Source organism: Coloeus monedula (genome assembly GCF_965178545.1).
Source record: "Coloeus monedula genome assembly, chromosome: 3".
Lineage (NCBI taxonomy): Eukaryota > Metazoa > Chordata > Aves > Passeriformes > Corvidae > Coloeus > Coloeus monedula.
This window is the reverse complement of record NC_138783.1, coordinates 95,750,991-95,766,011: the sequence shown is the minus strand read 5'-3', so window position 1 is coordinate 95,766,011 and position 15,021 is coordinate 95,750,991. Positions and strand designations below refer to the sequence as shown.

The following is a 15,021-nucleotide window of genomic DNA, read 5'->3' as shown; positions in this document are numbered from 1 at the left end:
AAGCTCCCTATTCAGTCAGGCTGGTCATTTTCCCTGCCAGCTTGTCTTTTGTCACATAGGGACGGAAGTGTCGATATCTTTATGAAATGTTGCTGTTCCTTGAGTAAGCTGAGCTAAAGATAACTAAACTAGGACAATAAAATAGTTGTTTCATTGAAGCTGACATACCATGCAGTTCCAGTCATGCACTTAACTTAAGTACTGGAATTATGAAAGTGCAGAGCTACTAATGAAAGGCAATTTTTGCATCTTGACTCTGCATGCAGTCTTGATAAGGTATTCTTTCAGCTTAAATATGTACTTGATCACTACAGGCTTAGCTACTTGCTGTGACTTTTAAGCACGTCTGATGTAAGAGAAAATCAGATTTCTAGATCAAAACAAATCATTCCTACTCTAGGCAGAGTGAAAGTAATAGACTTGTTTAACCCTTGGAGAAGTCAGTGAGGTGATATTTAGTAACTTTAGAGTTAAATTGAGCAGAAGTACTGGCTGGTCCATGTAAAGCAGAAGAATCTCCTGTCCCCCAGAATATGTGAAGGTCTTTATATTAGGAAATCGCCATTTTCAGTGCTGTGTTCATTTATTTTCACACAGTGTGCATTAGCTAAGCAAAACCTACCATCCCAATGGCGTGACTTAATTTGCAAACATTATCATGCTTTGGGAGAAGTATGGACACAAACAGTCCTTGGCTCTTTTTACTGACATAAGGAAACTTTCATTTGTTTGGATTATCATTCCTCACAGTTAAGCTTGCAAATATAAATTCAATAAAAAAGAGTTAGCTCATAGCTTACTGAGCTTTCTCATCAAAACTTGGAGCTCTACATTTTGTTTAGCTAAGGTCAGTAGTCTGCAATTAACCCTTCTGAGTTACTTCAGATGGAGCTTGCTGAAATGTAAACAACTAATACTACACCAGAAGAAAAACAAAACATCCATTTAATTTGCTTTTACTATATAGTGTATCTGTTAAATACAAGCACTGCAAGGGTCAGACTTCACTGAAAGTGAATATTTCAGCCTTTGACTGCTAGAAATGCTTGTCTGGTTAAAAGATAGCAATCCTCAAAAACTTCTCATAAAAGCTTTTTCTTAGTTTATCTTTCCAATTTTTAGCCTGCTTCCTCTAACCCACAATGGTTCCTTTTTATCAGTAGCTTTGAATTCTGAACACAAGAGACCACTCATTTGTCAAAGAATAAGACAGGTCTTAAGTTTCAAACGGGATGATCCAAAGACTCACCAGGTATGAAATAAGCAGTACAGGAGAGTCAGTCGGAATATTTTAATGAAGCTCAAAATGAGGTAGTTGCTTGAGATAGATGCTGTGTTCATGCCAATTCACCCTTTTACAACTACAAACATTGCTGGAGCTGTTTCAGGAGCCAACAGTGTCTGTGGAGAAATGATCCTTACCAGTGTGGAGCTGCATTATCAAACCTGCACTCAAGAGTGTTAAAACAGAGAAATCCCAGAAGTCCATCTAGAGATTTTAAATTCTTCTAGCACTTCTAGAACTGCAGAGGGAAAACAAAGTCTGATCCACAGTTCTTACCAGTCAGAGAGAAAATCATATTTTATTACTATTCTATGGGTGTTTCATTCATTAGATTTGACAGAGCTGTCTTTAAGTATTTTTTAATTTCAATGTATTAATGTATAATATTAGCATACTATGGTCCTTTTTGGGAAAAAGTATATTTATGATTAAATAGCAGAATGTAGAACATAAGTGGCATGTGATGAAATCAGAGGAATGAGCAGAAGTGTATGAAATCATACAGATGTAAATTTTATGTTTAGTTCAGAGAATCTTTTAAGTTATTTTTTAAACAGAACTGTTTACTTTGGCTTAAAATTAAAGTGGTCATGCTATACAAACTGCTTTGAACATGATATACCGAAGTACTGGAGTACTTTGCAAGCAATCTAATGTATAAGGGATTCTTAACTTTTTTTTTCCCTCAAGTAGGAAAACTTTAGTGCTCATAAATTGTATGCCAGTTCATTCATTTGTTATTTAGTAATTTTAAGTGAAGTCAATTTCCCATTTGTTTTGAATATCTTATTTTAAAAGTCAATTCTCTTTTAAGCAATTAAAAAAAAATCCCAGGAAGGGTTTCAGACTAAGAGAAATTACTGAAACACAAGCATCTATTTTCCCTCATCCTTTGAATTAGTAAAATTATATTTTCCCATTATATTTTTTTCTCATTTTATCACTCCATTATATATTGGAAATAATTTTCTAGTTGCAGAAACCACCAGAGATTGACTTTTGATCTCACCAGTAGTACCAAAAGACTGGCCTGGGCCAGACACTGCCCACAAGCTTTCTCAGTGGCTTTGTGCCACACTAGACAAATCCATCCATCCCTTTAGCCAGAGAATAGGATGGATGGTTGCCCTTGACCTCAGAATGCTCACAAGCTCTCACTCTTTCAACACAAATCTCTATCTTTAGTTCCTATTTCTATATTTTTCCCTCTAGAATATATTCCTCCCTCTCTACATCCACCTTTCAGGTTTTGTTTATGATTACTAGTCTTGCTAACTTTATTTTCTCTATGATATCTTTTGCATCTCAGGTCTGGATTCCATGTCTTCCTCTTCCTTTCTCCCCTCCCACCTCTCCCACCATTTGACACTTTTACTTTTCTAGATACTTTGCTTCGTATTTGGTCCCAGTCTTCATCCCTTACTTGTCTGTGATTTGTTTTGCAGTCTCCTGCCTTAGGGCTTCCTCTCTGTGCCCTTGCTCTCCCTGTCACCTGTTGCCTGCATTCCTCAGTTCATGCCAAGAGACTGTTTCATATTGTTTCCTCTGGGTCATGAATGAGTGGTTTGGCTCAGGTTAGGAATGAGATCATAGAGCAGGCCAGGGCAGGAGGTGGGGAGCAGGATATACTACCACATTTTGGTGCTGTGTCTATTTCTAGAATTTTGAAAAGTAGAATGATAGGTCTGGTAAATACTGAAATCCCATGAGATAAAAATGGGGTAGGGTTTCCTCTGCTGAGTGTTTCTTACATGCATCTTATATTTCCTGATCACTTCCTTTCCTCTCCTGTAAGGCAGTTCTTCATGTTGCCTCACAATTACGAAGAGCTGTGAGGCTTGTACAGTTTATGGTAAAGGAGTGACCATTACTCTGCCCTTTCTCAGAGACCTGAATGAGTTTTTCTCCCTAAAGTCCAGCTCCTGACAAGAACTTACATAAATGGTTGATGTCACTTGCTTGAATACCAGACTACTCACGTACCTTATATTAAGGCCATAAATAAACTAGGCTAAAATGTAGGTTTATTCAGTATGTACCGCAGTGCAATGTCACTAGTTTGTGGAGACAAAGAAGGACTTTTAAAATGTATGAAGCAAAGCAGAAAGAGTAAACCTTTAAAAATAAAATTTCAGTCCTTAAAAATCAGTGCCCTGTAAATTTATTTGTAATTATAATATTTTTGTAGACATGTATGCTGCAAGAAGACACATTTTACAATAGTATTAAGGCTTTTTTCTAAATTTCATTAATGCTGTGTGAAAATGTGTGTCATTGTGTAAAATATCATTAGATTATAGTTCTCTGTCTTTTGTAGGTAGCTATTTTGAAAGTACTGCCAGAAACACACAGCACTCCCACAAATTGCCTTTTTTAAACTAAAGAACAGCTTTACAGATTCCCTTGACACCTATTAAGTATGAGCTAATACTGCCTCCATGCCACCTACACACCATCTCAGCATCCATTCCATAGTTTTGAATGTCTGTACTTCTACATCCTACACCTTTTCTGTAAAATAAAAAAAAAAAAGAAAAAAAAAAAAAAGAAGAGAAAGAACAGCTCCCTCCCATTCTTTCTCTTTCCTTCCAGGAAAAAAAAGAGAAGGCTGTAGCAGCTTTGGTAGTCATCAATGACAATTTTACTTAGTCTTTAAAAAATGTGTCATTTTGAAAAATAGCATTTTAAACCCTAATGCTTTCCTAATTAAAATAACTATGACTGTAATTCACAGATGGTTTACTTCTACAGAAGTCTGAATGACATTAAAATTTCAGACTCAGATGAGAGCACTTTGTAGTCCAGAAAAAATAGTGAAAATTGAGTGTTTTAGTGGAAGAACATTTGAACCTTTTTTCCCCTAGGCAAGCAGGAAGCATTTTGTGATTAAAGAAGAGACCAGAATGAAGACAGGTGGCAGCCTCAAAAACTGTTTTGATATGTGACATGTAAAATTTCAACATTTTTCAGCATTACTGCTTTCACTGAACACCAGAACTGTATAGAGGGCAGTGAGACTATCTTGTTCTCTTGGTCAGCCTTAGAGGCTCTCAGATTTTGTTCAAAGACTAAGCAACAGAGATTTCTATCTGTACTAACATAATCAAACGTGTACAGTTTCTGCTATACATGCTTCTGTCTAGAGCTCTGCTCTCTGTAGACCAGGCATATGATGTAAAAATCTATAAATAGCTTTTATCTGAATGTAAAAATGGCTTTGTATTGACATTTTTTTATTTCTTCACTTAAAAATTGTAGCAGGCTCCTACTAATATAGTTCACAGCATAAGCGATGCCACAACAACTCTGTTTATGTTGTTATGAGGGTGTAGGATGAGAGAAAAGAGCAGTAAGGCTTTGCATGTCCCCTAAAATGCTTTGTGACTCTGCAATGCCAGACACTTGTAGCTAAACCAACATAAGCTTCAGCAATTGTCTTGACTGTGATTTTGTGACTGCACACTGCACAATAAATTCCAACTCATTGTTTGGTTAAGTTACACATTTTAAATACAGCCTAAATGTGACCAACCAGTGTGTCAATAATGAGACTAATTGAGAATGGGGTTGTTAATTTTGCCATGGGCATTGTGAGTAATAAGGGCTTTTTTAAGGTTTAAATATGCAACTTTTCATCCCCTTTTCTACTATCAGAGTATCATAATATTGCTGTGGTAAGGGGAGAAGCCAGCACTCTGAGTAATAAAGGACAAAGGGCAGAAATTAGGAAAAAGTGGATGATTTGGCATAGGCCTGAGGCAGGGGAAAAAAAGACTCCAGTGTGACATAGAGGATTTGTGGAAAGGAAAGGTGGAGTATAAAGAGAAAATGTAATCAGAGTAGAGGAATATAATTTTATTAAGTATTTGTGCTCAGGCTTTGTCTGAAAGCTACTCAGATGAAATGGTAATTATAATAACCACATGATAATTTAATTACATTTAACTATATGAATAATAATTCGGTTATTTTTTACAGAAGAGTTCTGTATTTAAGGTGATGTAAGCAAGAAGATGAAGATATTAGTAGCCAGAACTAGTAATAAGGCAGGTTCAATGTTTGACAAGATGGATGGGAAAAAAACTGTTGAGTGAGCAAAGGGTTAAGAAAACCAGGCAAATAGAGAATTTTGAAAGCTTGGGAAGAAAAGTAAAAAATTTTGTTGGAAGTCATCAGTCAAGAAAATAAAGATGAGAGTATGTCCCTAAGAATGGTGTGTGAGTGCACAATTGAATCTCAGGGAGATTGCCTCAGATTAACCACCATGCAAGTAAAACATCTTTTTTATCAGCTTACTTCCACACATTTTGCTGTAATTCAAAAGGGACTATTTTATTGGGAAAAGAGATACTAATGGAAAAAAAAAAAATTAGAAAGCATTACAGTTCTGCCATTTGAATGCATCTTATTTTAACTAAAAGACTAACAATTGCATCATCACCGTTAGCTCAAACTTCAGGATTACAGACTTTGTAAAACATTTGATTCAAAATAGGTGCTCTCTAGAGTAGAGAGAAGGGAAGCCAAGGGACAAAAATTTACCACAATCATTTTTTAATTTAGTTAATGTAGTTCAGACATTAAATGTATGTTCTGGCTTTCTGTCATCCAACACTACAAGGATGTACATCTGACAGTGTTTGGATTAAAAACAATTTAGAAGGGTGTGCAAATAACCCTCCTGATACCTGTCTCCCAGATCTAAACTAAAAAACACCAGTGGAACAAGATGGTTCAGTGAGAAGAGAATGAGCTTGTAAGTTGGAAACAAACAAGAGTTGGAATGAATTTCTGCAATTTCAGCCAGACTTGTAATTAATCAGTATGCCTATTTGCCATAAAAAAATTAAGAGTTAGGCAGAAGTTAGAATCTTCACCGGGTAGCACAGTTCTCTGGCACTGATGCTTTTGATTCTGTGAAGTGACTTCTACAAAGTTCCTGAGAAAAAAAATTGTTGTATTTTTTTTTTCCGGTTACTTGCTGGTTTTTGAGTTGCTAGGTTGTATGTGGGTTTTAAAGTTGCTAGGTTATATGTGGTTTTTTAAGTCTGTTAGAAAGGAATGCTTTTGAAGACAATACAGAAAATAATTTTAAAGGACTGTTTCAGCTTGTTCAGAAGGTATCAAAAGAAAGGTGTTTTCTTTTGGTCTAACTAGCTAGATTTGTCTCTAAAGGAGTAAGAACATCTAATGATTGTTATTTCAGGAACTAGATTAATTAAACCAAGATACTACACAATGCCAGAATCAATACTTAGGAGATTATTTTTCATAAATGAATCCCTCTGTCTCTGACTTTGATTCTGAAAGGAGACCCACAGCACAGCTTCAGTAAGCAAGGCTGGGAACTAGGATTCATAATTTTACTGGATATTAAGAATCATTGTCACTAATGACAGTGAGTTTCTCCCATCCTCCAACTTCAATTAAGTTCTTCCTGTTCCACAGATGGCAGCTATCTCACCATTTTCTGTTCCACATGAGTTTGTCCTGTCACCTTTCTCCATGTGCACACCCCTCTGCTTTATAAGAGCTAAACCTTATTTTCTATTATGTTGTCTAACTCATAGAGTAATTAGATTCAGAATGCTTTTTTTCCCAATTTGTATTTAACTTGAAGACTGTACTATTTGTTCTGGATGTTTTTGGAACTGAAGTGGAACTATCTGTCTGACAGCTTGTTCATCCTTTACAAATACATCTTACATTCAACCAAGTGATAACTCCATTTCTGTTCAAGAATTGGCATTGTATTCTTGGTAAATTGCAGATATTATTTCTACCATTTGCTGGATTGTTGACATGCTGTCTCTATTTACCTGTCATTGTTTTGGCCTTTTCTGTTGATGATTTCTCTGCTGTTTGTATTCTAGATAGGAGTCCGAAAAGTGTTTCTTAAGTACTGGCAAGCTGACCATCTTAACGATTTGTGCCTTCAACTTCAGAAGAAAATTATAACCTGCCAAAAAGGTAACAATTACAGAACAAGTATTCCTGAGCTGTTGCTTTGTACGTGGAACAGAATATTGTATAGCAAAGAGATTTTCTCCACCTTGAATAGTTTCTGTATTTTATACATTTCCCTACAGATACATACAGATTTTTTGAGATGATATTCGCTATATTAGCATTGGTGATTCTTGTACTTTCTGTCTATCAAACATAATTTTATGACAAACTACTGAATGTAATTAAAACTTAGAGGATCTTGAATATTTTCTTTTTAAAGTATGTTCAGTGATTTTTCCAGGCATTATATCATCTTTAATTTCTTTTTGCAAATCAAATATTGTAACAGTGATACAAAATTGAATATTTTTGAATATATTGACACTAAAAACAAGGCTAATAAGTTAGTATGTTTAGTTGTCTTTATTTTTCCCTTTTTCTTACTTCTTTCATATTTGACTGCTAGTTTTTTATGTTTAGGCATTTTTCCCCATTTTACACCTGCATTTTTACTAAGGTCACTGACATTTTTTGGCACATTCTTAAAAGGAGGTACTATCCACTGCCTCCTGATTTCCTCTTACTTATGCTCCATTTCCTATCAGAATCTCAAATAACTGCTGCAAATGTGAATATTGCTTTGTTTGAAGAAGCTTCCTTTGCACCATTCATTATTTACCTATGTGGCTGATGTCTGCAACAATTCCCATTTTCACCTATTTAAAGGAAATTAAAAAGACAAAGTCTTATATTTTTTTTGTCAGACACATAATATTGCAGACTTAAGAAATATAAACCTCTTTCATTTTAATTATCCCTTCCTCACTGTAAGCATGTAGTGAAAAAGAGGAAACCAAGAAAAATCCTGAAGCAAGTGAAATCCAAATAATAACAGTTCAGGAATGAATGTGGAGAATGACAGGTAACAGACATCGCAGTTCAGCTGAGTTTATAACTTGGGCTTGATTTTTTAATGCAAATTACCCTGTTGTATTTTTGCATTTTGAAAAGCAATAGCAGTTTATCCTCTTTTCCTTCTTATGGTGACTTATCAAAGAAAGGAAATACTTACCTTGCAGAATCCAATTTCCAAACAGAATGCTTCAACATAACCCTACTCCAAAATTTAAAACATCCTCAGATATGTCCGTGTTTTGCAGAAGTAAGAGAACAGATCACCAAAGCCTGCCTGAAGAATGAAGATAATAGGTCTTCTTGGCTCCTTAAAAAATATCTTTCTTGGGTTTACTTCTATCCTTCTTAATTGGTAAAATGACTTGAAAAGTCATTTTCACCAAAAGTGTGTGTTTAAAGCTATGGCTCATCTACATGCTTTTTATGATCTGGGAAACCTGAGAAAATCAGGAACTTGGATGAGTAAGCAGTAGTTAGACATCAGCCTCATGTCATTACCTCATGAAAGAAGCTGCCTTTTGCAAAAAGGTGCAATTGTAAACTTGTAGAAGTAGCATGCCAAATAGTTCTGGCAGATTTGGAATAGAATAGTGTACCAGTAGATTGTTCTTATGTAATCCTAAAATTGGTATCCATATAATTTACACGGTCATAGTGATTCTTACTGAGTGTCAGTCCTGATGCACTTTTATGCCCTCACCCTTTACATCCAGAGGACTTTGGAAGCTAGATCTTTCCTGATAACATATTGAATAATAGCCAAACTAGTCAATAATAACAATATAAGAAAGAAATAAAGCTGTTAGAAAACATGCACAGGAGGGCTATGAAAATGGTGAAGGGCTTTGAGGGGAAGCTGTACAAGAAGCGGCTGAAGTCACTTGGCCTGTTTAGTCTGGAGAAGAGGAGACTGAGGGAAGGCCTCATACCAGCCCACAACCTTCTCATGGAGGGATGTGGAGGGGTAGACACTGATCTCTTCTCTCTGGTGACCTGTGACAGGACCCAAGGAATCATCATGAAACTTTGAGGTTTGTTGGGCACTGGAACAGGCTCCCCAGGGAAATGGTCACAGCCCCAAGCCTGACAGAGCTCAAGAAGTGTTTGGACAGCACTCTCAGGCACATAGTGTAACTCTTGGGGTGTCCTGTGCAGGACCAGGAGTGGGACTTTGATGATCCCTATGGGTCCCTTCCAGTTCAGGATATTCTGATTCTATGACTCTAATTTCTGTGTCAGGCTTTAAATGCAGCATCATATACCTAGATAAGGGCTTAGCTTTAAGGGGAAACAGGTCTTGCCCAAAATTACTATCAACTCTTTTTACTTCATTCTAACTAGTAATCCCTTCTAAATTTGGGGGAAAAAACCCAAAACAAAGCAAACCGTATAAGTCCTTTCTGGTATCCTGAAATTTATCTTACACAAGCAAAGAAAGGGGTCAAACTAAAGTGAAAGCATGTGTAGAAACACTTTTACTTAAAAATGTATCTGTGAGTTTAGAGACTTTGTCATATTTTTTTCCACAGGTATGAGAACTACATATGGTACTTTTTGACCTGAATCACTGTGAAAATGGTACCTGTAGGAAGGGCAATCATGCTGAATTTCTTCCACCAGAATTCATGTAGATGAGGAATTAACTTGAGTACATTGTATACACAATAGTTAATACATTTCTCACATAACCCGGATCCATGGTCTACTGGAATTTTGATTATTCTAATCCATATCCTTAGATGAACTCTAAAGAAGTAGATATTTTTCTGCCTTGTGGGTGCTAACCTCAATTATTTTAATTTGCATAAGTGAAAATTATTTTAGATCTACATAAATGAGGAGCAAATTCACAAGGCAATCATAGTACCCAGTACCCAACAGTACTAGAAGAAACTGAGCAGAAAAGGTCTAGAAGCTGACAAATTCATTTCACAGGAGTTTTTTAGGTAATAAAATTGTTCTGTGTTGAACCAAAACCAAAATCTTTCAAATGTTCTCATAGAGAAGGAATTGTGGAGAAATGTCTATCATTTAATGAAAAACCGGAACTACTCAGTTTATGAAAATGTGTCCAAAAGAGGGATATCTGTCTGACAACCCTTCCTAATGAAACTTTGTTGAAAGTTTCTTATTGATTTTGATGAAAGTGCATAATTCAGAGTAGCTGTACAGTCTCTAAATGTTACAACTAGATCTACTGGATCTCATTTTATTGGAACATTCTAGTAGGCTACTCCAAGCTGCTTATTCATGCCTGCTAACAATCCTACCAGAGAACTGATCTCTGAATTTCTTTATTTTAACCAACCTTGGTTGTGTTACCAATCTTTTTTTTTTTTTTTGTGAAGTTAAAAGTACACACATACACACAGACTCTTGTAAAAATATTACTTTAAAATACAGATTTTTTTTCCAAAGTCACCCAAGATTTGATGCTTAACTGTTTTTGGTCTGCAGAAGATAGGTTTAAAGAGAATATTTTAGGAAAAATTGTTTTTTTATTATTAAGCTCTTTCAGAATTTTTATTTTTGTGACCAGTGAAATCTGATAATATTCTATGCATGTGTTCATTCTTTTTGCAACATTAACCCTTGGATTTAGACTCAATAACATCTTTACTATGAATACTCTCTTAAAATTGTCAGCAATAACTGTACTATTAATTTCCTTTTCAAGTGAATTAGGTAAGTGCATTAATGTTTCAGGGTTTAAAGATGTCAGAATGTATGGAATGTAATTTAAGGCATTGATTGGTTGTGTTTATAAAAGTATAAACCATCAAAACTGTCTATCATAAATTATTATTGGAACGGATTTCAAAGTATCTAAACTTGACGGTTTTCAAACCCAGTGAATTTTGGATAGAAGCAGTATTACTATGTTAACATTAGTCTTTCTGATATCTTGTCAGGTGGACACTGAGCATCTCTAAAAAAAGAAATCTTATTTTTAGTGTCTAAACAAGGCACTAGAAAATGATAGAAAGTACCTTACATTACCCTATGCTTTAGCTGTTTATTTTATTCAGTAACATTTTATATTAATCGAAGACTCATTGAATCTTTCTCTCTTGACATTTTTCCTTTAGATTATTTCACTTGCCTCTTCATCATTTAATGGTTTGCAGTGATCCTAAATCTGAAACTTAATTATGTTGTTCTAAACACCTAAAGCATTTTAACTTTTTCATCTTGCAATCAACATTTTCAGTATCTTCTCCCAAACTCAAACAAACATCTTACACAGGCTGTCTGCTGACTTCACTTATGAAAAACTTTCAATTGACCAGAATGAGAGTAACCATAAGAAGCAATGATGAAGTTTGACCTTGTTTTGATACATGTAAACTGATGAAAACCTGCGGAAATCCAACAATATTTCAGGCAACATATAAATAATTCTAAACCAGGTTCTTTCCTGTGAGATACACAGCAGTGGTTCTAGATCTGGAAAGAAACATGATCTTGTGGAATTTAAAAAAGAACAAAAAACATCCACACAAATACAGTACATTCCATTAGCATATTTCTTCCTTTTAAGCCAAAACGTAGGTTCAGAGACTATTGACACCACCTGTTGCAGGCACAGGGATTAAAATGGTGCCCAATTTATCATGGCCACAGAGGTCCCTGTGCCTTGTGTTTCTGATCAACCGTACTTTGGAAAATCCAGGGTACTGGGTGGTTTTTGGGTAGGATTTGTTGTAATGAAACATGCATAGGAAAGAGATACAGAAAGCTATTATAGGAGATGCACTAAAATCTTTCCCCAGCATAAAGGTGACAAAGAGTGTGAAGAAAAAGTCTGATAGATACATGAAGCTGATGTAATGTAGATGAAAACTTTTAACTGAAAAAGACGTGATGTGACAGATACATTTGAGAAATTTGCATTAAATTTGCATTAAATTAATCAAATTGTTTTAGATGAAAGGAAATGAGCAGTGAAAGTTCTTTAAGTCAAACAAAAAAAATCTGGTGTTCTTTTTGTTTTGGATGGGGTATTAGGTACATTGAAACAATACAAACATTTCGTAAAGCTGACCAACAGCAATCATTTAATTCCTACTCCATCCAAAGCAATTAATTTATCCAGGCTTTTATTTTGAAACAAACTATCTTTTGACTGTTGCAGTGTAAATGTATGCTCTCACAATCTTTAGTATACATCTATGTTTCAGTTGTAATGTAATAAAAATAATGTTCACTGAAAGTAAACATTTTGAGTTCTGATAGCGGGAATTTATGAAATTACTGTCACTACTTTGTTTTAAGCACTAGCAGCAGAAAAGGGAAAGATTTCCATTTTACTGTGTTATTTTTATGCCATCAGAGTTCCTTCCTAATTTGTACAAGATATTGACTGAACTTGGCATGCTTATGTTTACAGCAGAACACACAGTGATATTAATTCCCCAATTAGTTGTCTTTCATTGGTCCATATTTTCTCCTTCTGCTATGGCAGTTGTAAGAGGATTTCTAGCTCGCCAGCGCTTGCTACAGAAGATGAGCATCAAACAGCAAGAGGTCACCTCAATCAAAAGCTTCTTGCAGAATGCTGAGGATATGGGATTGAAAACATATGATGCCTTGGTTATTCAAAATGCTTCTGACATTGCTCGGGAAAATGACCGCCTCCGCAACGAGATGAATGGTGTTTACCACAGAGAAAAGGGAGAGGCTAGAAACAGGCCAGAGGAAGGCCACAAAAGGTAAGACGTGAAGCACCTGCTGTGAAGAATTAATGAATCTCTGCAGGTTTTGTGAATTCCTTCTCTTCTTAGAAAACCACAGAAATAGAGAGATTGAAAGAGAATTCTCAAGTATATGCTCATCCCAAATCAATATTAGGTCATATTTTTTCCCTGCATATCAGGTAATTAAGTCTAGAAACTTAAGGAAACTACCATATCCTATTCAGGGGACACTGAGTTTAGAGGAACTTATTCAAGTGTCTGAAACACTTATTTTTTACAGAAATACTTCTAATTCTATGATAAATATGTTATAGTTTAACTTTCATCAGCCCAAACAAGCAAAGGAAAAATTCCTCTAACTTCAAATACCAACATTGAAAAATGGCCAAGGTAATGAAAAACAGCTAAGAAAGTGTTAAAATACAGTAAGTCCAGACTAAGAAATCCTGATTTCTCACTGAACCAAGTAGATTGATTGTGAGGAGGATGCCTTTATTTAAAAATTGGCTTCTTTTTCTTTTTTTTAAACTCATATCAGAGTTTTCAGGAGTACCTATTTTACAAATCCAGTAAATGCTGAAGAGCAATTTTGGAGAAACTAAGTCCATGATCTCTTCTCTCTTAGACAGCTGATTGGGCAGAGTTACCATTTGCAGTTAATCGGTGTGTGTCAATAGAAAGAATGTGTCTATAACTTGCTGGACATATAAATGTTTATTTTTCCATAGGAACTTAATTTTCATCCAGAACAACTCCCTTTGCTATCATTGCTTTTGTCAGTGACTTTTATTAAAGTGAAAATGGCAGTGCATCTGCTTAATTAGTTTCAAATATCCCAGTGATTACATATTGGAGGAAATGCCTTTGTAGGAAAGACTGTAATTAAACATTACAGTGAAAACAAACTATCCACTGAGCACCATCTTTCATCTTTTGCTATTTCATTTACTACATGGGCAGCTGGCTATATCCTGTACATGAATTTCAGCTCTGCTGGTGATTTGCCATGCAGAAATATAATTTAAAATTTAAAAAGACAAATGCTTGGGGATTTTTTTGTAAAATGGCAGCATAGACATCTTCTATCTAATACATTACTACTGTAAGTTAAAAAGGTCTCAATCTTTTGATTCTTGGAGGAATAAAATGTTAGAAGAATTTTTGCTAACAATCAATTTGTTGGAAGCAGCTGAAAGGTTATTTCTCAATATATATTCAAATAGCAAAAAAAAAGAAAAAATAGAAAAACTAAATTGTAATTGAAACAACTAAACATAACATCATTATAATAAAAGTTACCATTAAAAGTAATAACTAATAATTAAGTTTAAACTGGAAGATATATAGATATCTGGGTGGAATTGCTCAAGGAGCCAATGTAGCTGGTTAAAAAGGTCATCTAATATTTTAAAGATTTGCATTATCTAAATAGAATTTATAGTTGTCTTTTTAGAAAATAACGATAAAGGCTCAGTATTTGCTGCCTCAGTAACTTTCTATTAAAATGGATTTCCCAGAAATTATCATTCAGATTGAAAACCCAGCTTTTGATTGTGTGTAGCAATCAAAGTGTGAACAATTCATTCAGTGCATGTCTGATCAACAATATGAGACTGCTTAAGCAAGGCTGCATTTGTTTGAAAATGGGCCAGTGTCCTGATTTATCATGGAACAGGAAATGGAAGAAAGATAGCAGCTTGATCTGGATTTGTTTGTCAGAAGATTACTGCACACATCCCCTCAACACAGCAGGGGAGTTGTGAGATTGTTTACCAAAAAGCTGTTGTTACGTTTGCATGAACAGGTTCATTGTTACTGCTTGAATAATGCATCTGGGCCTCTTTTCTGTGTTTTCAGAGCTGAAGACAAGGGTGGGAAGGTCTCTGAGGACAGCTTTGCCGGCTGTCGAACGTCTAAGCACTTTCACTCCAGCTCCGTCCCTGTCCCCATGGCAGTGGACGGCTTGGTACATTCTGCGGCGGGGTCATCCATCAGATCCCCCTCCCTGCACTCTGTTTTCAGCATGGACGATAGCAATAGCCTGCCATCACCAAGGAAACAGCCTCCTCCCAAACCAAAGAGGGACCCCAACACACGACTGAGTGCCTCATACGAGGCTGTTAGTGCTTGCTTGTCGGCAGCTTCTAAGGAAACCACTAATGAAGGTTAGGCATA

The 15,021-nt window shown here is 35.6% G+C and overlaps 1 protein-coding gene across 1 annotated transcript in view; it reads left to right on the top strand.

The window, feature by feature from the left end:
- MYO16 (myosin XVI) overlaps positions 1-15,021 on the top strand; it is a gene marked incomplete at both ends in the record, with an annotated part of 287,015 nt that overhangs the window by 233,060 nt on the left and 38,934 nt on the right. The window contains 3 exon segments of the mRNA XM_082277664.1: positions 7,165-7,255; positions 12,615-12,861; positions 14,704-15,011. Of these exon segments, the coding sequence (XP_082133790.1) occupies positions 7,165-7,255; positions 12,615-12,861; positions 14,704-15,011 (646 nt within the window).